Raw genomic sequence first — 22202 nt, 5'->3', positions numbered from 1 at the left:
GGCTAGAAGAAGAAGTTGTTAGTGGCTAGGAAGAAGAAGTTGTTAGTGGCTAGGAAGAAGAAGTTGTTAGTGGCTAGGAAGAAGAAGTTGTTAGTGGCTAGGAAGAAGAAGTTGTTAGTGGCTAGGAAGAAGAAGTTGTTAGTGGCTAGGAAGAAGAAGTTGTTAGTGGCTAGGAAGAAGAAGTTGTTAGTGGCTAGGAAGAAGAAGTTGTTAGTGGCTAGGAAGAAGAAGTTGTTAGTGGCTAGGAAGAAGAAGTTGTTAGTGGCTAGGAAGAAGAAGTTGTTAGTGGCTAGGAAAGAAGAAGTTGTTAGTGGCTAGGAAGAAGAAGTTGTTAGTGGCTAGGAAGAAGAAGTTGTTAGTGGCTAGGAAGAAGAAGTTGTTAGTGGCTAGGAAGAAGAAGTTGTTAGTGGCTAGGAAGAAGAAGTTGTTAGTGGCTAGGAAGAAGAAGTTGTTAGTGGCTAGGAAGAAGAAGTTGTTAGTGGCTAGGAAGAAGAAGTTGTTAGTGGCTAGGAAGAAGAAGTTGTTAGTGGCTAGGAAGAAGAAGTTGTTAGTGGCTAGGAAGAAGAAGTTGTTAGTGGCTAGGAAGTGGCTAAGAAGTTGTTAGTGGCTAGGAAGAAGAAGTTGTTAGTGGCTAGGAAGAAGAAGTTGTTAGTGGCTAGGAAGAAGAAGTTGTTAGTGGCTAGGAAGAAGAAGTTGTTAGTGGCTAGGAAGAAGAAGTTGTTAGTGGCTAGGAAGAAGAAGTTGTTAGTGGCTAGGAAGAAGAAGTTGTTAGTGGCTAGGAAGAAGAAGTTGTTAGTGGCTAGTTGTTAGTGGCTAGAAGAAGTTGTTAGTGGCTAGGAAGAAGAAGTTGTTAGTGGCTAGGAAGAAGAAGTTGTTAGTGGCTAGGAAGAAGAAGTTGTTAGTGGCTAGGAAGAAGAAGTTGTTAGTGGCTAGGAAGAAGAAGTTGTTAGTGGCTAGGAAGAAGAAGTTGTTAGTGGCTAGGAAGAAGAAGTTGTTAGTGGCTAGGAAGAAGAAGTTGTTAGTGGCTAGGAAGAAGAAGTTGTTAGTGGCTAGGAAGAAGAAGTTGTTAGTGGCTAGGAAGAAGAAGTTGTTAGTGGCTAGGAAGAAGAAGTTGTTAGTGGCTAGGAAGAAGAAGTTGTTAGTGGCTAGGAAGAAGAAGTTGTTAGTGGCTAGGAAGAAGAAGTTGTTAGTGGCTAGGAAGAAGAAGTTGTTAGTGGCTAGGAAGAAGAAGTTGTTAGTGGCTAGGAAGAAGAAGTTGTTAGTGGCTAGGAAGAAGAAGTTGGCTAGGAAGACGAAGTTGTTAGTGGCTAGGAAGAAGAAGTTGTTAGTGGCTAGGAAGAAGAAGTTGTTAGTGGCTAGGAAGAAGAAGTTGTTAGTGGCTAGGAAGAAGAAGTTGTTAGTGGCTAGGAAGAAGAAGTTGTTAGTGGCTAGGAAGAAGAAGTTGTTAGTGGCTAGGAAGAAGAAGTTGTTAGTGGCTAGGAAGAAGAAGTTGTTAGTGGCTAGGAAGAAGAAGTTGTTAGTGGCTAGAAGAAGAAGTTGTTAGTGGCTAGGAAGAAGAAGTTGTTAGTGGCTAGGAAGAAGAAGTTGTTAGTGGCTAGGAAGAAGAAGTTGTTAGTGGCTAGGAAGAAGAAGTTGTTAGTGGCTAGGAAGAAGAAGTTGTTAGTGGCTAGGAAGAAGAAGTTGTTAGTGGCTAGGAAGAAGAAGTTGTTAGTGGCTAGGAAGAAGAAGTTGTTAGTGGCTAGGAAGAAGAAGTTGTTAGTGGCTAGGAAGAAGAAGTTGTTAGTGGCTAGGAAGAAGAAGTTGTTAGTGGCTAGGAAGAAGAAGTTGTTAGTGGCTAGAAAGAAGAAGTTGTTAGTGGCTAGGAAGAAGAAGTTGTTAGTGGCTAGGAAGAAGAAGTTGTTAGTGGCTAGGAAGAAGAAGTTGTTAGTGGCTAGGAAGAAGAAGTTGTTAGTGGCTAGAAGAAGAAGTTGTTAGTGGCTAGGAAGAAGAAGTTGTTAGTGGCTAGGAAGAAGAAGTTGTTAGTGGCTAGGAAGAAGAAGTTGTTAGTGGCTAGGAAGAAGAAGTTGTTAGTGGCTAGGAAGAAGAAGTTGTTAGTGGCTAGGAAGAAGAAGTTGTTAGTGGCTAGGAAGAAGAAGTTGTTAGTGGCTAGGAAGAAGAAGTTGTTAGTGGCTAGCAAGAAGAAGTTGTTAGTGGCTAGGAAGAAGAAGTTGTTAGTGGCTAGGAAGAAGAAGTTGTTAGTGGCTAGGAAGAAGAAGTTGTTAGTGGCTAGGAAGAAGAAGTTGTTAGTGGCTAGGAAGAAGAAGTTGTTAGTGGCTAGGAAGAAGAAGTTGTTAGTGGCTAGGAAGAAGAAGTTGTTAGTGGCTAGGAAGAAGAAGTTGTTAGTGGCTAGGAAGAAGAAGTTGTTAGTGGCTAGGAAGAAGAAGTTGTTAGTGGCTAGCTAGGAAGAAGAAGTTGTTAGTGGCTAGTTGTTAAGAAGAAGTTGTTAGTGGCTAGGAAGAAGAAGTTGTTAGTGGCTAGAAAGCAGAAGTTGTTAGTGGCTAGGAAGAAGAAGTTGTTAGTGGCTAGGAAGAAGAAGTTGTTAGTGGCTAGGAAGAAGAAGTTGTTAGTGGCTAGGAAGAAGAAGTTGTTAGTGGCTAGGAAGAAGAAGTTGTTAGTGGCTAGAAAGCAGAAGTTGTTAGTGGCTAGGAAGAAGAAGTTGTTAGTGGCTAGGAAGAAGAAGTTGTTAGTGGCTAGGAAGAAGAAGTTGTTAGTGGCTAGTTGAAGAAGAAGTTGTTAGTGGCTAGGAGTGGCTAGGAAGAAGTTGTTAGTGGCTAGGAAGAAGAAGTTGTTAGTGGCTAGGAAGAAGAAGTTGTTAGTGGCTAGGAAGAAGAAGTTGTTAGTGGCTAGGAAGAAGAAGTTGTTAGTGGCTAGGAAGAAGAAGTTGTTAGCTAGAAGAAGAAGTTGTTAGTGGCTAGAAAGCAGAAGTTGTTAGTGGCTAGGAAGAAGAAGTTGTTAGTGGCTAGGAAGAAGAAGTTGTTAGTGGCTAGGAAGAAGAAGTTGTTAGTGGCTAGGAAGAAGAAGTTGTTAGTGGCTAGGAAGAAGAAGTTGTTAGTGGCTAGGAAGAAGAAGTTGTTAGTGGCTAGGAAGAAGAAGTTGTTAGTGGCTAGGAAGAAGAAGTTGTTAGTGGCTAGGAAGAAGAAGTTGTTAGTGGCTAGGAAGAAGAAGTTGTTAGTGGCTAGGAAGAAGAAGTTGTTAGTGGCTAGGAAGAAGAAGTTGTTAGTGGCTAGGAAGAAGAAGTTGTTAGTGGCTAGGAAGAAGAAGTTGTTAGTGGCTAGGAAGAAGAAGTTGTTAGTGGCTAGGAAGAAGAAGTTGTTAGTGGCTAGGAAGAAGAAGTTGTTAGTGGCTAGAGAAGAAGAAGTTGTTAGTGGCTAGGAAGAAGAAGTTGTTAGTGGCTAGGAAGAAGAAGTTGTTAGTGGCTAGGAAGAAGAAGTTGTTAGTGGCTAGGAAGAAGAAGTTGTTAGTGGCTAGGAAGAAGAAGTTGTTAGTGGCTAGGAAGAAGAAGTTGTTAGTGGCTAGGAAGAAGAAGTTGTTAGTGGCTAGGAAGCAGAAGTTGTTAGTGGCTAGGAAGAAGAAGTTGTTAGTGGCTAGGAAGAAGAAGTTGTTAGTGGCTAGGAAGAAGAAGTTGTTAGTGGCTAGGAAGAAGAAGTTGTTAGTGGCTAGGAAGAAGAAGTTGTTAGTGGCTAGGAAGAAGAAGTTGTTAGTGGCTAGGAAGAAGAAGTTGTTAGTGGCTAGGAAGAAGAAGTTGTTAGTGGCTAGGAAGAAGAAGTTGTTAGTGGCTAGGAAGAAGTTGTTAGTGGCTAGGAAGAAGAAGTTGTTAGTGGCTAGGAAGAAGAAGTTGTTAGTGGCTAGGAAGAAGAAGTTGTTAGTGGCTAGCAAGAAGAAGTTGTTAGTGGCTAGGAAGAAGAAGTTGTTAGTGGCTAGGAAGCAGAAGTTGTTAGTGGCTAGGAAGAAGAAGTTGTTAGTGGCTAGGAAGAAGAAGTTGTTAGTGGCTAGGAAGAAGAAGTTGTTAGTGGCTAGGAAGAAGAAGTTGTTAGTGGCTAGGAAGAAGAAGTTGTTAGTGGCTAGGAAGAAGAAGTTGTTAGTGGCTAGAAAGAAGAAGTTGTTAGTGGCTAGGAAGAAGAAGTTGTTAGTGGCTAGGAAGAAGAAGTTGTTAGTGGCTAGGAAGAAGAAGTTGTTAGTGGCTAGGAAGAAGAAGTTGTTAGTGGCTAGGAAGAAGAAGTTGTTAGTGGCTAGGAAGAAGAAGTTGTTAGTGGCTAGAAAGAAGAAGTTGTTAGTGGCTAGGAAGAAGAAGTTGTTAGTGGCTAGGAAGAAGAAGTTGTTAGTGGCTAGGAAGAAGAAGTTGAAGAAGAAGTTGTTAGTGGCTAGGAAGAAGAAGTTGTTAGTGGCTAGGAAGAAGAAGTTGTTAGTGGCTAGAAAGCAGAAGTTGTTAGTGGCTAGGAAGAAGAAGTTGTTAGTGGCTAGGAAGAAGAAGTTGTTAGTGGCTAGGAAGAAGACGTTGTTAGTGGCTAGGAAGAAGAAGTTGTTAGTGGCTAGGAAGAAGAAGTTGTTAGTGGCTAGAAAGCAGAAGTTGTTAGTGGCTAGGAAGAAGTTGTTAGTGGCTAGGAAGAAGAAGTTGTTAGTGGCTAGGAAGAAGAAGTTGTTAGTGGCTAGGAAGAAGAAGTTGTTAGTGGCTAGGAAGAAGAAGTTGTTAGTGGCTAGAAAGCAGAAGTTGTTAGTGGCTAGGAAGAAGTTGTTAGTTGCTAGGAAGCAGAAGTTGTTAGTGGCTAGGAAGAAGACGTTGTTAGTGGCTAGGAAGAAGACGTTGTTAGTGGCTAGGAAGAAGAAGTTGTTAGTGGCTAGGAAGAAGAAGTTGTTAGTGGCTAGGAAGAAGAAGTTGTTAGTGGCTAGAAAGCAGAAGTTGTTAGTGGCTAGGAAGAAGTTGTTAGTTGCTAGGAAGCAGAAGTTGTTAGTGGCTAGGAAGAAGACGTTGTTAGTGGCTAGGAAGAAGACGTTGTTAGTGGCTAGGAAGAAGAAGTTGTTAGTGGCTAGAAAGCAGAAGTTGTTAGTGGCTAGGAAGAAGTTGTTAGTTGCTAGGAAGCAGAAGTTGTTAGTGGCTAGGAAGAAGACGTTGTTAGTGGCTAGGAAGAAGACGTTGTTAGTGGCTAGGAAGAAGAAGTTGTTAGTGGCTAGAAAGCAGAAGTTGTTAGTGGCTAGGAAGAAGTTGTTAGTTGCTAGGAAGCAGAAGTTGTTAGTGGCTAGGAAGAAGACGTTGTTAGTGGCTAGGAAGAAGAAGTTGTTAGTGGCTAGGAAGAAGAAGTTGTTAGTGGCTAGGAAGAAGTTGTTAGTTGCTAGCAAGAAGAAGTTGTTAGTGGCTAGAAAGCAGAAGTTGTTAGTGGCTAGGAAGAAGAAGTTGTTAGTGGCTAGGAAGACGAAGCTGTTAGTGGCTAGGAAGAAGAAAACGTTGTTAGTGGCTAGGAAGAAGAAGACGTTGTTAGTGGCTAGGAAGAAGAAGTTGTTAGTGGCTAGGAAGAAGACGTTGTTAGTGGCTAGAAAGCAGAAGTTGTTAGTGGCTAGGAAGAAGAAGTTGTTAGTGGCTAGGAAGAAGAAGTTGTTAGTGGCTAGGAAGAAGAAGTTGTTAGTGGCTAGGAAGAAGAAGACGTTGTTAGTGGCTAGGAAGAAGACGCAGTTAGTGGCTAGGAAGAAGACGCTGTTAGTGGCTAGAAAGAAGAAGTTGTTAGTGGCTAGAAAGAAGAAGTTGTTAGTGGCTAGAAAGCAGAAGTTGTTAGTGGCTAGAAAGCAGAAGTTGTTAGTGGCTAGGAAGCAGAAGTTGTTAGTGGCTAGGAAGCAGAAGTTGTTAGTGGCTAGGAAGAAGTTGTTAGTTGCTAGGAAGCAGAAGTTGTTAGTTGCTAGGAAGCAGAAGTTGTTAGTGGCTAGGAAGCAGAAGTTGTTAGTGGCTAGGAAGAAGAAGTTGTTAGTGGCTAGAAAGAAGACAGTGCAGCTTCCTCGCAATTCCCCAATGAGCCACTAAAACGCAAGATTTTAATAATAGTATAAACAGAAAATAACTATTTAATGACGTAAATTTCGGTAAAGCCGATAGCCTACGTCATTAATATGTATTAGTTTTATCCTGTAATCGTCCAAACATTCACGGGGAAACTATTACATGTATTTCTGTTCTTTCAGCTACAATGTATGATAATTTAAGTCAAATGAACGACTTTATAATATAATATATCTATGCGTACGTGACGTTAAAAGTCATAATATACCGGTATTCGATTATTACTGCTTTAATCGGTCATCATAATCGGCAAATAGAAACAGTGGTTGCAGGATATATATATATATCCCCTGTTGCGATTTATTTATGTGCTTATATATATTCCTTTACTGTAATAACACAGCATTACGCCAGTTAGTCATATTTCTCAGTTTGAGGTTGTTCGTCCGTCTATAGCTCTAGAATAATAAAGACCACTTTAAAATTAATTTCTGAAAAAGGTTTATTAAATTTCAGGGCAATAAGGCGTTGATCGATCTGGGGCAGGCAGGGTGGCGCTATGTAGGGGCAAGCATGTGCAAGACTAATGAGGCATTGTGGGGCGCCATTGTGGGGAGTTGTTTTAAGCTATCGGACATTAGGCTGGTCGGTACTGGGTTCGCAGGTCGATACAGGCTTCCACCCAGAGGAACTTTTAACGACTCAGTAAGACCACTACACCCTCTTCTCTCTCACTGACCACTAACAACTACCAACTAACCTACTGTCCTGGACAGACAGCCCAAATAGCCGAGTTGTGTGTCCAGGACAGCATGTTTGAACATTAGTAAGCACGAAAATAAGTCGAACTGAATGAATGAATTGTTAAAGAATACCTGCACTACATCCATAGAAACAGGTTACAGAACTGATTTTATATTAGTCTTTTTAATGACACCGGCCTCGGTGGTGTCGTAGTTAAGCCATCGGACATTAGGCTGGTAGATATTGGGTTCGCACTTCTGTACCGGGTTCCACCCAGGGCGAGCTTAACGACTCAATCGTTAGATGTACGACAACTACATCCTCTTCTCTTTCACTAATCACTAACAACTAACAACTAACCCGTTGTCCTGGACAGACAGCCCAGATTGCTGAGGTGTGTACCCAGGGCAGCGTGTTTGAAACGTAATTGGATATAAGCATGAAAATAAGTTGAAATGAAATGAAAAATACCTTCGATTGCGCTTTCCACAACATCCATATCCCTGGTGTTATTCAACAAGTTCACGAACACGTTGCTTAGGGTAGTTATTCCTCCCGCCGAATTGGACTATAACAAGCAAACAAAAATAATATGCTAAGAAAAAAATAATACATCTAGTATAACATAGACAAAGATCCACTCGACCAATACTTGAATACACTTCCAAATTAGCTAATAAAAAACAAACCTTTTTCTACAAAAGCCCAAAACAAGTAGTTTTAACCTGAAACAGCGTACATGTAGTACAAATATTAACCTGAACGGCAAACCGTTATCATGACCGAAAATAACTTCTTGAGCTTATTAAACAAAAATTATTATTTTTTCAATACGAGTGCAGTCGGTTCAGCTGTAATGCGGCTTGGGTATTCATGCACTGGGTTTTCCTTGTGACAAAAGTGAAGCGCGATCAATCTGAATAATTTTCAAACAAGCTGCTTTTATGAAACATTTAATAGCTAAACCTTTATTCAAATGAAGATTTTGAGAAAGGTTTTATAAGCAAAGTTTCAAAAACTATATGCGTCGTATCTGACAACTCCCGCTTGGTTGTGGTTTGCATGGGCGTAAACATTGTAAACAAATGGACCCAAAACGCATGCAGTTTGGGGACACATCTTGGAATGTAACTCAAACATGTACAAAAGCGAAATCTTTAAAATGAGTCCTCTTTATAATTATGAACCCATTAGTAATTTCCTTGAGACCAAAAACCACCTGTTTCTTTCTTTAATTTTAAACCATAGGTGGGCATTTAGGATGCCAGGGTCTAGCATGCATAAATCTCAGCTGAAGATTCACAGATATTATAGATACTATCCTGGATCCTTCTAAATGTTTTAATTATCTTCAATTTGACTCCTTCAACTTATGGATCGTTCAATAGTTATAACGAGTTTTGGAATCACGACTTGTAGTAGATTGCAATCTTAAAGTGCCAACTCCGAAATCGTAACGATGTTTATAGGTACTACCAGTCGAGACGATATCGTAGTAATTAGAACATGTTATATTACGCACGATTGGAGGCGCTACTAAAAATCGTTACGTGACTACGACCCTATCCCGTTCATACTGTCATATAATTTTCTCAGTATAAACCACGCACATTGTGTACTTCTTCACATAAGAGATGTCGTCAGCTAGGCTACTGTTATCTTGTTTATGTAATTTGACGGCTATGGTGGTCAGACAAAAAAAAAGTCAATGCACTTATGTTTTTATTTTACAGATTAATATTACTATCAACTCACCGAAATTCTTTTTTTTTCCTCAATATTTTTGTTCGTAATCCTACAGTAATACGTTACAAAATATTTTGTTTTATAGTAGTCCATCGGGCAACAGAAGATTAAATATATAAGCGACCTATGTAAACAATGATCACCAATACTAATGTTTGCGTCGAAAGGGAATGAATGAATGGATAGGTAACTCCATTATTATGAATATAGATGAAATTCATATAAAAACATATTATTAAAGGGACATTCCTGAGTTTGCTGCAATTTTAAGATATTATCAACTAACAGAGACTTTTCAAAGATTGTAATTACATATCAAATATATTTTTCTGCATAAACTATTAGTGTCTGTATATTGAATATGTTTCTGATCGTTCTAATATTTCAAGTTAAATTTCATTTTATTTCCTTATTTTAAGACAATATCCAGTTTGGGCTTCTTACAAATATTAAGACGACCAGAAACACACTGAATATACAGACACTGATATTCTAAACGAGAAAATACTTTTCATATGTAAGTTTAATCGTAGAAATATTTTATTTGTAGGAAATATCTTACAATGCAGCAAACTCAGGAATGTCCCTTTAAGTGTTACCAACTCAAGTAACATTTGTTTTCTTTCTTTAACTTATTTTCGTGCTTATATCCAATTAAGGTTTAAGCACGATGTCCTGGGCACACATTTCAGCTATCTGGGCTGTATGTCCAGGACAGTTGGTTAGTTGTTAGTGGTTAGTGAGAGAGAAGAGGGTGTAGTGGTCTTAGACCTACCCACTGGGTCGTTAAAACTGTCTCTGGGTAAGAGCCGGTACAGGGCTGAGAACCCTATACCTACCAGCCTTATTATATTTTTTGAAAAGTTTTTCAGTGTAAATAAAGAAGTTTCTTTACAAATTACCCTCTAATTGTATACATTAAATCTCATTTTAATACAGAAGTAAGGTCAAATGCTAGGTATGCAGAATCACTTTCACATTGATTGAAGTAATCGAAAATGCTATACACAGAGATAAAGTTAGAACAGAGTGTTCTTTACCTGGGCTGTTCCATCAGTTGTCTTTTTACCAGTATTAAATATTTTTTTTAATCTATGTAGTTTGATGTTAGGAAACCTTTTCATTTACACTGAACATTCACACTGTTTTGGTATTGGTTTGAAACTTAATACAGGCGGCATTTAGCTCATTAGGTTGAGTGCTCGCTTGAGGTACTTGCGTCGTAGGATCGAAGCACTTCAGTGGATCAATTCAACTGATTGGATTTGTCCCGTTACAACCAGTGCACCACAAATGGTTAAAGGCCGTCGTATGTGCTTTCATGTCTGTGGGTAAGTGCATATAAAAGATCTAATGCTGCATTAGGAAAAAGGAAGCGGGTTTCCTCTGATGACTAGGTGTCAGAATTACCAAATATATGACAGCTAGTAGCTGATGATCAATTAATCAATGTGCTCTGGTGGTGTCGTTAAACAAAACAAACTTTAAAACTTAATAATATATTTGTATATGAGTTTTCACTTTATTAACTATAATGGAGGTTCCCTTTTGACACAAACAGACTATAGCTCTAGCAATAAAGAGAGAGAGAGAGAGAGAGAGAGAGAGAGAGAGAGAGAGAGAGAGAGAGAGAGAGAGAGAGAGAGAGAGAGAGAGAGAGAGAGAGAGAGAGAGCGAGCAACACCTCGGAATCGACGGACAACATAACGTTAGCATGTCGTGACCTTTTCCTTGAAATTTTCCAAAAAAGAGTTATCCCGCTTTTACCATAGAACACAATATGTTCTATTCTACTGCGCTATAGTTGCCAATCTATTAGACTATTGTTGCTTTACAGCAGCTGCGAAAACTGTTTTGTAAATCACCTGTATGAACTAGGAAAAGTAATTACTTACGACTACATTAGCTTTAACAACACTTGGTATCTTGAGGGCCGTCGCCAACGACGTTGATAACATGATGAGCAGATCGGGTTCGGGCACGCTGTTGTGCAACATGTTGCCGTCGCTGTTGTTGCGGGCATCACTATTGAAAGGTTTTACCGCCAGCGTGTTGATGGATACGAGCATTGTGTTCGTAACCACTTCAGTTGTCTGTGGAACACAACGATGTTATCAAGCAACAACAAGAGCAGTTGAATCAAATAGTGTTATATACATTTAAATAAGCTTGTATCAAAGATGGAATAATAATAATAAAAAAAACAAGCAAAAAAAAAAAAAAAAATAGAAAAGATAAAAGCCCCAAACAACCCCCAATAATAATAATAATAATAATAATAAAAATAATAATAATAATAATAATGAAAAACAAATTAATGAAACAACTAAACAAAAACAAGTAAAAAAATAAATAAAACCACAACAACATCAAAACCAAAACACCCACAAACATTACAAAGAAATAAAAGATACAAATAAAAAAACAAACACCTCCACCCTCCGAAAAAAACAAAACAAACACCAACCCAAACAAATAAAAAAGAGAGATAAAAGCCACACAAAAGAGAATGAAAGGAACATTCCAAAATTAGAATTATAAATTTATCGCTGAAATATCTTTCAAAGCCATCTTCAAGGCTCGTTTCGGAAATTCAAGTTTGCACTAACCCTTAAAGGGTCAGATGCTAGTTTTTAAACACTACAGCATATTTTTCACTATTACAACCGTTTATGATCACTGAAATCAAACTTTACTTGTATTTTATTGTTTAGATTAATCCCTGACACTGACAAACCACCGAGAGAGCGGGCAAGCATAGTGTATTTAACCTAAATTCGATACAATGACGAAACTGAATTTAAAAAAAATGATAAACCGAGTACATACTATGCATTGCCATATCCTGTCTCATGAAATATCCTTGGTGTTATAAATATTATAAGTAAAAATATTTCTTGCAGACAGTCTTGACGTGGTTGCAGATGTCACCTTTATTTCTATGACAAATCCCTTATCATATTTATTCTCGTAGCTCTGCCGGAAACAGGGTTGAAGGAAGATTTCGATAACGTCGTAACGACACGCTCCCATGCCATGACCCGTACCAGTGTGCTATTTGCCCCTTTGATAAAATAATTCCCTTTATTACTAGTTATATGTTAATCCATACACTGAATTCACTTACCCCTCCACACACACACACACACACACACACACATACACCCTTACCCACCATACACACACTAGCACACATACACGCACACACACACACACATACACCCCACCCACCACCACCCACCCACCCACACACAGACACACACACACACACACACACACACACACACACGTATATGTTTTCTTTATACATTACGACATATTGTTCAAAATTGTTAAGTGGATATCTGCACCATCAGTATGTGTGTTGGGGTGTGCAAGAATCTTCTCATGGACATGGACAGATAAATGAATAGCAAACCCAAAAGTTGTACAGTCTTAAATGGGACTACTATGTACATATATGAAGTGAAGTGCATATAAAACATCCTTTACTGCTAATACAAAAATGTAGCGTGTTTCCTCTGATGACTACATGTCAGAATTACCAAATAGCCGATGATTAATTAATCAGTGTTCTCTAGTAGTGTCGTTAAACGCAACACATTTTCTAGTTGCAAAACAAATTTTAATTTACCTGAAGGAGTATAGTAGTCTGAGGGTCTTCTGTGGTGAACCGATCCAGGGCATCTTCTACAATATCATTGACTTCCATGGACTTAGAAGTATTCAAAATATCATCTCCAGTAATTTGCCGAATTGTCTACAAGTAAGAAATAGGGACGCATATTTAAAAACGCAAAGTGTCAGTTAGTAGGATTCGAACCTACTGCCATCGGACATAGGGCTGGTGGGTAACAGGGTTCGCAGCCCGGTACTAGCTCCCACCCAGAGTGAGATGTAAGGCCACTACACCTTCTTCTCTCTTACTTACAACTAACAATTGACAACTAACTCACTGTCCTGGACAGCTGAGGCGTGTTCCCGAGATAGCGTGCTTAAACCTTAACTGGATATAAGCACGAAAATAAGTGGAAATGAAACGAAAAATACACTGTCATATGAACGAGTTGATAATACGATTAGATGTATTTACGATAGTCTCTGAAATAACGTATATCGGGTGACCCCACCCCAAGAATATAGAATTATCTAAAAGTAGGGGAAGTGTAATTTTGAGATTCCACATCCATTTCGCTATATAGATATTTGCCACTTTAAGTGAAAATTGTAGGTCAATAGGTCAAATATTGTTAAAATAGCAACAGATTCAGGATTATAAGTAAAACAATGCGATCCCAAAAACAATAATCCTACCGACTATGCAAATATCTGAAAACTATGGGTATTGTAATTTTTAATACTTCACACTGATTACTTTATAGATAATTGCCACATTGAGTGGAAATTGACGAAATTCATCATCTGAACATTCCCATCGTATAACCTATCGGACTGTGGCCCTACTTGACACAAATTGGGTTATTAGTGTTGCTAGTCCAGACAGTACGTACCACGGTGTTAATAGCCGACATGTAGCTAGTTGCCACTTTGATAGTTTTTTCGGCATCGTTGGTTCTCGACATTGTCACCATCGTTGTCATGGTCTTCTCCATGAACGACGTGAATTCTGCGGCGGCGGCGTCGTCGCTTTTGTTGCCAGTATCAGAGCCGCCAAATGTGTTGAATTGAATGTCGGGTATCGGGTTGGTAACCTAAGATATACAAAGTACTGAATATTCAGTGACAGGCTGGTTTACAACTAGGCCTGGCTCGTGCAGTGAGAAGACAGAATGTACTGAATATTCAGTAACAGGCAGGTTTACAACTAGGCCTGGCTCGTGCAGTGAGAAGACAGAATGTACTGAATATTCAGTAACAGGCAGGTTTACAACTAGGCCTGGCTCGTGCAGTGAGAAGACAGAAAGTACTGAATATTCAGTGACAGGCAGGTTTACAACTAGGCCTGGCTCGTGCAGTGAGAAGACAGAATGTACTGAATATTCAGTGACAGGCTGGTTTAGAACTAAGTCTGGCTCGTGCAGTGAGAAGACAGAAAGTACTGAATATTCAGTGACAGGCAGGTTTACAACTAGGCCTGGCTCGTGCAGTGAGAAGACAGAAAGTACTGAAGTTTCAGTGACAGGCAGGTTTACAACTAGGCCTGGCTCGTGCAGTGAGAAGACAGAAATTACTGAACATTCAGTGACAGGCAGGTTTACAACTAGGCCTGGCTCGTGCAGTGAGAAGACAGATTGTACTGAATATTCAGTGAAGGGCAGGTGAGAAGACAGAATGTGTGTCTATGTATGTATATATGTGTGTCTGTCTGTATGTGTGTTTGTGTGTGTATATGTATGCATGTGTCTATGAGTATATGTACATGTATGTGTATAGGTGTGTGTGTGTGTGTGTGCGTGTGTGTGTGTGTGTGTACGTGCGTATGTGTGTACGTGCGTATGTGTGTATGTGTAGGTCTCTCTCTCTCTCTCTCTCTCTCTCTCTCTCTCTCTCTGTGTATTAGTGTATGTGTGTTAGTGTGTGTATGTGTGTGTTAGTGTGTGTACGAGAGAGTGTGTGTGTGTGTGTGTCTGTGTTTGTGTGTGCTAGTGTGTGTGTGGTGGGTGGGGGTGTATGTGTGTGTGTGTGCTAGTGTGTGTGTGGTGGGTGGGGGGGTGTATGTGTGTGTGTGTGCTAGTGTGTGTGTGGTGGGTGGGGGTGTATGTGTGTGTGTGTGTGCTAGTGTGTGTGTGGTGGGTGGGGGTGTGTGTGTGTGTGTGTGCTAGTGTGTGTGTGGTGGGTGGGGGTGTATGTGTGTGTGTGTGTGTGTGCTAGTGTGTGTGTGGTGGGTGGGGGTGTATGTGTGTGTGTGCTAGTGTGTGTGTGGTGGGTGGGGGTGTATGTGTGTGTGTGTGCTAGTGTGTGTGTGCTAGTGTGTGTCTGTGGTGTGTGGGGTGTATGTGTGTGTGCTAGAGTGTGCTAGTGTGTGTTTGTGGTGTGTGGGGTGTATGTGTGTGTGCTAGAGTGTGCCAGTGTGTGTGTGTGTGGTGTTTGGTGTGTAGGAGTATATATGTGTGTGTGTGTGTGTGTGTGTGTGTGTGTGTGTGGAGGGGTGGGTGGTGGTATAAAACTCACAGCTCCACCTCCTCCAGTATATGACAATGCCCATGCCTGAGAATCACAGACCGGATGCTTACCGTAATGTTGAACACGACGATGGTTTCAGCTTTGAAAGCATCCTTTATTTTGAATTCAATCAAGCATACATAACCATCATCTTTCGGGCAGACTTCAATTGTCTGAATCGCTGAAGCTTCGTCTACAAAACAAAACATAAAAATAAAAATAAAAATAAAATAAAATAAGATTGAGCGATATAAATACTATTTTAGTGATTTTTACATTCGAAGACTATTGAAGACAAGAGGTGGGGGCTGGGTGATTATAAGATCACATACGGTCATATGAAATATACTATATACTTAACTCATAACTGTAGTAATTTTAAATTCACAATAACTTATGGATTACTGTGAAATCCTTTATTTTCGTGGGCTTACATTTTCGAGTTTTGCACACAAAAACCACCACCACCATCAACAACAACAACAACAAAATAATTTTAAAAATCAAACAAGCAAAAAACCCACAAAACCGTCGAACATTTCGTTGAGTATTTAAATTCGTGGTTCGAAGGTAGTATCATAGATTCGTATTACGTGTATTGGTATACATGAATTATATTTTCGTTGACTGCTTAGACTTAGACTTAGAACTGGTTTTCACGTGTTGATATACCACGAAGGTTTCCAACACGCCCGTCTCGGGCTTAGCCTCTGACATCGCCAGTGACTAAGTCCGGAACGGAGGTGGGGGGAATTTGGAATACAAATTTAGAAGTTAGGTCAGATACCTAAAACTGCACTAATCCTCGAATTACACAAAAATTAGGTCACCACGAACAGAAATGATTTGACAGTATCTGAAAGAGTCTTAGCAAAAAGTTAGTTTGGTTTGTTTTGTTTAAAGATACACCCAATAGCCGATGCGTATTTTTGTGCTGGGGTGTCGTTAAACATTCATTCATTGTTTAAAGATACCACTAGTGCACATTGATATATTAATCATCGGCTATTGGATGTCAAACATTTGGTAATTTTGATATATAGTCTTAGAGAGGAAACCTGCTAGATTTTTTTTACAGACATGATAGCACATACCACGGCCTTTAATATACCAGTCGTAGTGCACTGGCCGGAACGAGAAATAGCCCGATGGGCCACCGACGGGGATCGATCCCAGACCGATCGCGCATCAAGTGAGCGCTTTACCACTGGGCTACGTCTCGCCCCGAGTGTTAGCAGTAACAACGTTCTTACTTCCACTATAGATGAGCTGCTTCTCGTTTCCGTTAACCTGTTTGAAGACGTACGTAAGAGGCTCGCTTTTATCTTGGGCGGGGTCACGGGAACGTCGATTGCCTTCGTCTTTCCACCCACTGCACGAGAACGAGAAAGCAGCAATAGTAGCCGTCCCTGAGAAAGAAGAAAAAAAAGAAAGAATTTTATTCCTTAAAATCACAGCACACTGTGTAATAAAACACACAAAAACAAACGCTCCCCAACAATATCCACCTCCAAAAAAGGAAAAAGAGAAAAAACCCCCCCCCCCCCCCCCCCCCCCCCCCCGGAAACCCCCCAGAAAAGCCCCCAACATAAAACAACCAACAAGAACTACAAAAAATATATATCGAATAACGGTTCAAGCATACTCTCCTGGGCATACAGACACATGAGGTATCTGGATTGTCTGTCCTGGACAATGAGATAGCTGTTAGTAGGAGAGAAGATGGTTTAGTGGCCTTACCCTGCCCCTCCATTAAACCCCTACACGCAGCCCTGTCTCACACATTAATCCTTTGCACCACATGTTTTGTTACGAATTTCTAGGCACCAGCATGAGTGAAAAATATGCACATGCAGCAAAAACGTGCTCGTGCATTTCCCGATCATCAAAATAAACACAGAATATCAGGGCTCCGGCTATATGGTGTCACAAAAGGTAAGAAACAATATAACATTCTCATAAATACATGTATATAAAAATATTATTTATAGAATTAGTAAAGTTTGTTTTATTTAACGACGCTGCTAGAGCACATTGATTTTTTATCTTATCATCGGCTATTGGACGTCAAACATATGGTCATTCTGACACTGTTTTTAGAGGAAACCCGCTGTCGCCACATAGTCTACTCTTTTTACGACAGGCAGCAAGGGATCTTTTATTTGCGCTTCCCACAGGCAGGATAGCACAAACCATGGCCTTTGTTGAACCAGTTATGGATCACTGGTCGGTGCCTTGCGGAACACTCACTCAGGGTTTGGAGTCAGTATCTCGATTAAAAATCCCATGCCTCGACTGGGATCCGAACCCAGTACCTACCAGCCTGTAGACCGATGGCCTGCCACGACGCCACCGAGGCCGGTTATTTATAGAATTACGTAACACCACAGTATAAGGATCTGTGGGGGAAAGTACAATACAATACATAAATCAAGGTAAAGTATATTTGATACATAGTGATAGTGGGGATATCGTTTCGTTTGTTTTTGTTAATTTTGCCAGTTCCGAGAAAGACGGACATCAATAATTGGGGGGGGGGGTCCCAATCGCTTATTAGCCACATAGTGATCTACATTTCGAAGTCATAACAATCCCGTCGCCTTCAGTATAATACTAGTAGTATGAGATACACTGGCATATAAAATATATTTACTGACCCGTAACTTGATTTGAGTAGTATAGAATGATTAAAGAGATGTATAGATATTTTGAGAGGAAAACAGGCGGGTAAATAAGAAGAATAGTGTATATGCCAAGCAAGTAGTCAAAGACGACAGTATGCAGGATATGACAGATAGATCATCTAATATATAATCACGAAGGCAGAACGTGAGGAAGAAAAGTTCAAGTTTGTTTTGTTTAACGGCACTACTAGAGCACATGGATTTATAAATCATCGGCTATTGGATGTCAAATATTTGGTAAATTTTACATATAGTCTTTGAGAAGATACCCGCTACATTTTTTCTGTTCGTGGCAATGTATGAACGGCTGGAAGATATTGTTAGGAAAAGTGTCTGAAAACTCACCTGTCGTAGGAGAGACGATGCAAGTTCCACCATACGGTTCTTCGTTTACAACGAATGTGACCTCGGATGACCCTGGGGCGATATTTCCAACAATAAATGTGACCTTCAGCTTGTAACTGCTCCCCTGCTCCATGAAATCACCATCCAGATCAAACATCTTAGCTGACGACGCTGTCATATAAACAAAAAAAATCAGTGGCGGGTCCGGGGGGGGGGGGGGGGGGGGGGGGTATAGGTGGTTTACTCTAGCTGCCAAGTAAAACTACAAATGAATCTACCCGGCACCAACACGTGGCCCTTCTCTGCTGGATACACACAGTACAATGTAACATTCTCATGTGTACTTGGAATTATGTCTTATTATAACTCGAGTCAACTCCAACCCTCCCCTTATTGATGTTCAGTGGAAACAATTCTTTTATAATTTTATATAGTATTGTCTAATTATGAAATTAGATTTTATTAAAAATTTTTTGAATTATATAATGTAATGTTGCTTTTATATACATGTACATATTAGGTTTTTTATATGAATAATACTTCGTATTTTATGTTTTGAGTGTCTCATAAGCGTATGTAGGCTGAGTGACAATACGTAATTGTATATAGTATGAATATTTTATGCGTATTGTCATGTGACACGCTAATAAACAAATAAACAAACAAACAAACAATATCAATAAAGGGAGAGATGGAGGTGACTCGAGCTAGTGTTATAACCCGTGTGGGTGCATGTGCATGTATGTATGTCTGCCTGTCTCTACATTTCTGTATGCCAGTTTTGAGATAGTATACTCTTCAAAAGAAGAAACGCAAAACCACATTGTCGTAACATTTGGAGAATTGATTTAATTATTGAATGGTGAGTCCGATAATTACCAAATGTTGCAGGATTGTTCACAATTCACTCTAGTCCATTGTGAGTAAGTGATAGGACACACCACCAAGGTCAAGGTCATCTGGAGTCAATACCGGGTGTGGCCTCCGCGTGTGTTGACAACTGCCTGGCACCGCCTGCCCATTGAAGCAACCAGAGTACGGATGACGTCCCGGGGGATGGTGGCCCACTCGGCCTGCAAGGCTGCTGCCAGCTCGGGCAGGGTCTGGGGCTGTGGTTGTCGCTGTCGGAGGCGTCGGTCCAACTCGTCCCATAGATGCTCAATTGGGTTCAAATCCGGTGATATCGATGGCCAAGGAAGGACATTAATGTTGTTGTTCTGTAGAAAGCCGTTGTGAGACGTGCTGTGTGAGGCCTGGCGTTGTCATGTTGGAACACTGCGTTGGCGTTGGCCATAACTGGAACGATGTGTGGCCGGAGGATCTGGTCAATGTAGCCCTGTGCATTCAGGTTGCCCTGCACGTGGACCAGGTCAGTTCTGCCAGTGTGTGAGATGGCTGCCCACACCATGACACTACCCCCGCCGAATCTGTCCACTTCCTGCACGCAGTTTGCCGCATAACGTTCACCACGACGCCTATACACGCGACATCTTCCATCATGACGTCGGAGCAGAAATCGGGACTCGTCACTGAACCACACCTGTCTCCATCGCAGTTGAGGCCATTGTCGATGAATCTGGCACCACTGCAGTCGGAGTCGACGGTGTTGTGGTGTTAAGATGACACCTCGAACTGGACGTCTGGCACGAATTCCTACCTCACGTAGGCGGTTCCGTACGGTCTGGTCGGATATCCTGCGCAAACCTGGTATTGCTGCGGCTGTGGAGGTGGCAGTAGTCAATCGTTCCCGAAGGTGGCGTACCCGGATGTAGCGGTCCTGCCCGGGGGTAGTGACCCGTGGTCGACCGGATCTAGGGAGGTCACGTGTTGATCCATGTTGCTGGTAACGGTCCCACAGTCTGGAGATGGTGCTTGGGGACACATGGAATGCCCTGGCAACGGCCGTTCTGGATTCGCCTGCGTCTAGTCGGCCGATGGCATTGTTTCTCTGCGGTTCACTGAGACGTGGCATGTCCTGGATTGTCAACTGTCGGCCAGATACAGAGGCCAGGCAAGCGAACACCCTGCACTTTTATACTGTCGGTGTTCATGTTGCACGTGCAGACAACGCACGTGCAGTGGTGACATGGTTTGCACGTGGCTGCGTTTTTGCGAATATTCACATTTTGGAACTTTATTGTACAGTAGCTGCGTTTTATCGAATGTAACCGTGGGAATGTGTTTGGGACATGCAATGACCTTATATTCACAAAGCATGAACCGGTAGGAAACATAAAATCGGAGTTATAACCCATTTGTACCCTTTTGCGTTTCTTTTTTTGAAGAGTATATATACCATATTGTTCAACATTAATGAATTCATTAATGCATTTATTTTTTGAGTTGATGGGATGGTTTCATGGAACATTGTCCTCGACGAACAAACTAAATCAAGAACCGTGTTATGTACTACCCTGTCAGTGGGAAATTGCACACAAAAGACCCTTTGCTGTTATATCGATGACAGTAGCTTATGTAGCGACAGCGGGTTTCCTGTCTTTGATATCCGTATATCAGATAACCCGTCTGTATACATTGCTTTCACCAAATTTAACGTCCATATGGCCATGTTAGACACCAAAATAGCCGGCGTTCCCTTTCCTTATTGCTTCAAAACTCATCGCGACAGTCGGTTGGTCATAGGCTCGTATCCCACTAGCAGCGTGAATCAAAGTGAGTGCACAGTTGAAGATGTAGTAAAGTGAATATTAATAGGATATTAAACGAGCTTTCATTTCGCATCATATTTATGTCTTGAGTGAAATAATTTTCAACTGTCACGAACCTCAGCGAGTGGCAATGGAAATTATTTCACGAGGGACGTAAACATGATACGAATTGGTAGCGAGTTTAATATCCTATTTATTTCACATAATCCCTAAATCGATTTCAGTTATTTCAGTGCACCAATCGTATGACATCTAAGTATTACGTCCCACTTTACGATCCAATACACCAAGGTATTTTTTAACGATACGGTCATTAAAAAAATATTCTTTTCTGTTACTGACGAAGTGAGATTTTGCCTCTCACTCTCTATAGTCCGTCCCATCATTCTATAAAAATGTTGGTTTTCTTTGTAAATAATTTCAGTTTGATTTGATGAGTAAATGAAAAATTTTACTATTTTTGAGTGCAATTTACAATCAATCAGCTCAGAAATAAATAACTTGTAGTACATTCCACAGTATGAAAAAGGCGTTCCCTGTGGGACGGACTATAGGTCGTGTCGGTACTGCCTTAAAATATGCTGCGGGATCGTTAATCAAACGTTCTTTTTCGTTATGCAAAAAAACAAAAACAAAAAACAAATTAACGAACAAACAAACGAAAAACAAAACAAAAAAACCCCGCTTAAAACTTACCTGAGAGGAAATGTGAGTCTATGTTATCCACTATATCGTAGCTATTCCCGCTGTACTTGTACAAGGTCCATTCATATGCTCCTGATGCCAGTTGGGAAGCGGAACAATCAGGACAGGTTACATCGGTCTCGTACACCATGCGAGACCCTCTCGACTTTTTAAATTCACAGTTCCACTTACAGCTGAAAAACAACAAATCAAATGCTAGTATTATATACTAGTAATATTGGTATTAAAATGATAACCATGTTATGATAATTGATTATTCTGTATTATATTTTGTTTTGTCAACTTATAGGGAAACAGATGGGAGATTCATGTGTTTGTATTGGTTTTCATAATCCTGTCATAAATCTTGGACTGCATGTGATGTTCAAAGAACACGCACCGAGATACTGTAGTTCAGGAGCAGTTGTAAGGGACTAGGCGCGAGTTTAGCTCAGTCGGCTGAGTGCTCGCTTGAGGTGTTTGCGTCGCAGAATCGAACCACCGCGGTGGATCCATTCAGGGTCTCGTTCCAACCAGTCCACCACAACTGGTCAAAGGCCATAGTATGTGCTTTTCTTTATGTGGAAAAGTACATATGAAAGATGCCCAGGTTTCCTATATGTGCTATTTGTTATGGCCAAAACTGAAAATGTATAATTTATCTGGCATAGAATGCAACTACAAAATGTATTGTGGTTCATTCAGGATTATTTTCCATAAAATATAAGACATTTATGCATATAATACAACTACCGCAACTGGTATATCAAAGGCCGTGGTAAGTACTGTCAAGTATGTAAGAAAGTGAATAGTATACAATATCCCTTACTGGCAATGGAAATGTGTGTTGAGTTTTCCCTATTGTCAAATTTTTAACTTGCAATAGCCGTTGTTTAATTAATTAAAGTGATCTGGTGATCTTAAATAAAACAAACTTTACAATACATAAATACATAGTTAGGTTCAGAGATACAGTGGAGGCAAACGGGAACAAGTTTATGTAAATATGTAAACAATTTGACATAGGTACATTAGTGATCATCATTCGGGTAACTAGTTTCTGTGTTCCTACATGTATCTCCTACAAGCAAGACAACCACCGGGAGTGCTGTTGAGCGGCTATATCAACATGTGACTGTTTCACAATGATTCGAGTGGAATAAGTTCTGAGGACAACTACTTGAA

At 40.5% G+C, this 22202-nt stretch overlaps 1 protein-coding gene across 1 annotated transcript in view; it reads right to left on the bottom strand.

Annotated features, from left to right (window-relative positions):
- The window catches only part of LOC121379459, a 62951-nt gene that overhangs the window by 17820 nt on the left and 22929 nt on the right, over nucleotides 1–22202 (bottom strand). The window contains exons 4-11 of the mRNA XM_041508101.1: nucleotides 21030–21211; nucleotides 17665–17835; nucleotides 15889–16044; nucleotides 14707–14828; nucleotides 13024–13224; nucleotides 12147–12272; nucleotides 10408–10605; nucleotides 7238–7334 (exon numbers count right to left, since the gene is read on the bottom strand). Of these exons, the coding sequence (XP_041364035.1) occupies nucleotides 7238–7334; nucleotides 10408–10605; nucleotides 12147–12272; nucleotides 13024–13224; nucleotides 14707–14828; nucleotides 15889–16044; nucleotides 17665–17835; nucleotides 21030–21211 (1253 nt within the window). The remainder of the gene's footprint in view (nucleotides 1–7237; nucleotides 7335–10407; nucleotides 10606–12146; nucleotides 12273–13023; nucleotides 13225–14706; nucleotides 14829–15888; nucleotides 16045–17664; nucleotides 17836–21029; nucleotides 21212–22202) is intronic.

This window comes from Gigantopelta aegis, chromosome 8 (genome assembly GCF_016097555.1).
Source record: "Gigantopelta aegis isolate Gae_Host chromosome 8, Gae_host_genome, whole genome shotgun sequence".
Lineage (NCBI taxonomy): Eukaryota > Metazoa > Mollusca > Gastropoda > Neomphalida > Peltospiridae > Gigantopelta > Gigantopelta aegis.
This window is presented reverse-complemented; position numbering and strand designations above follow the sequence as displayed.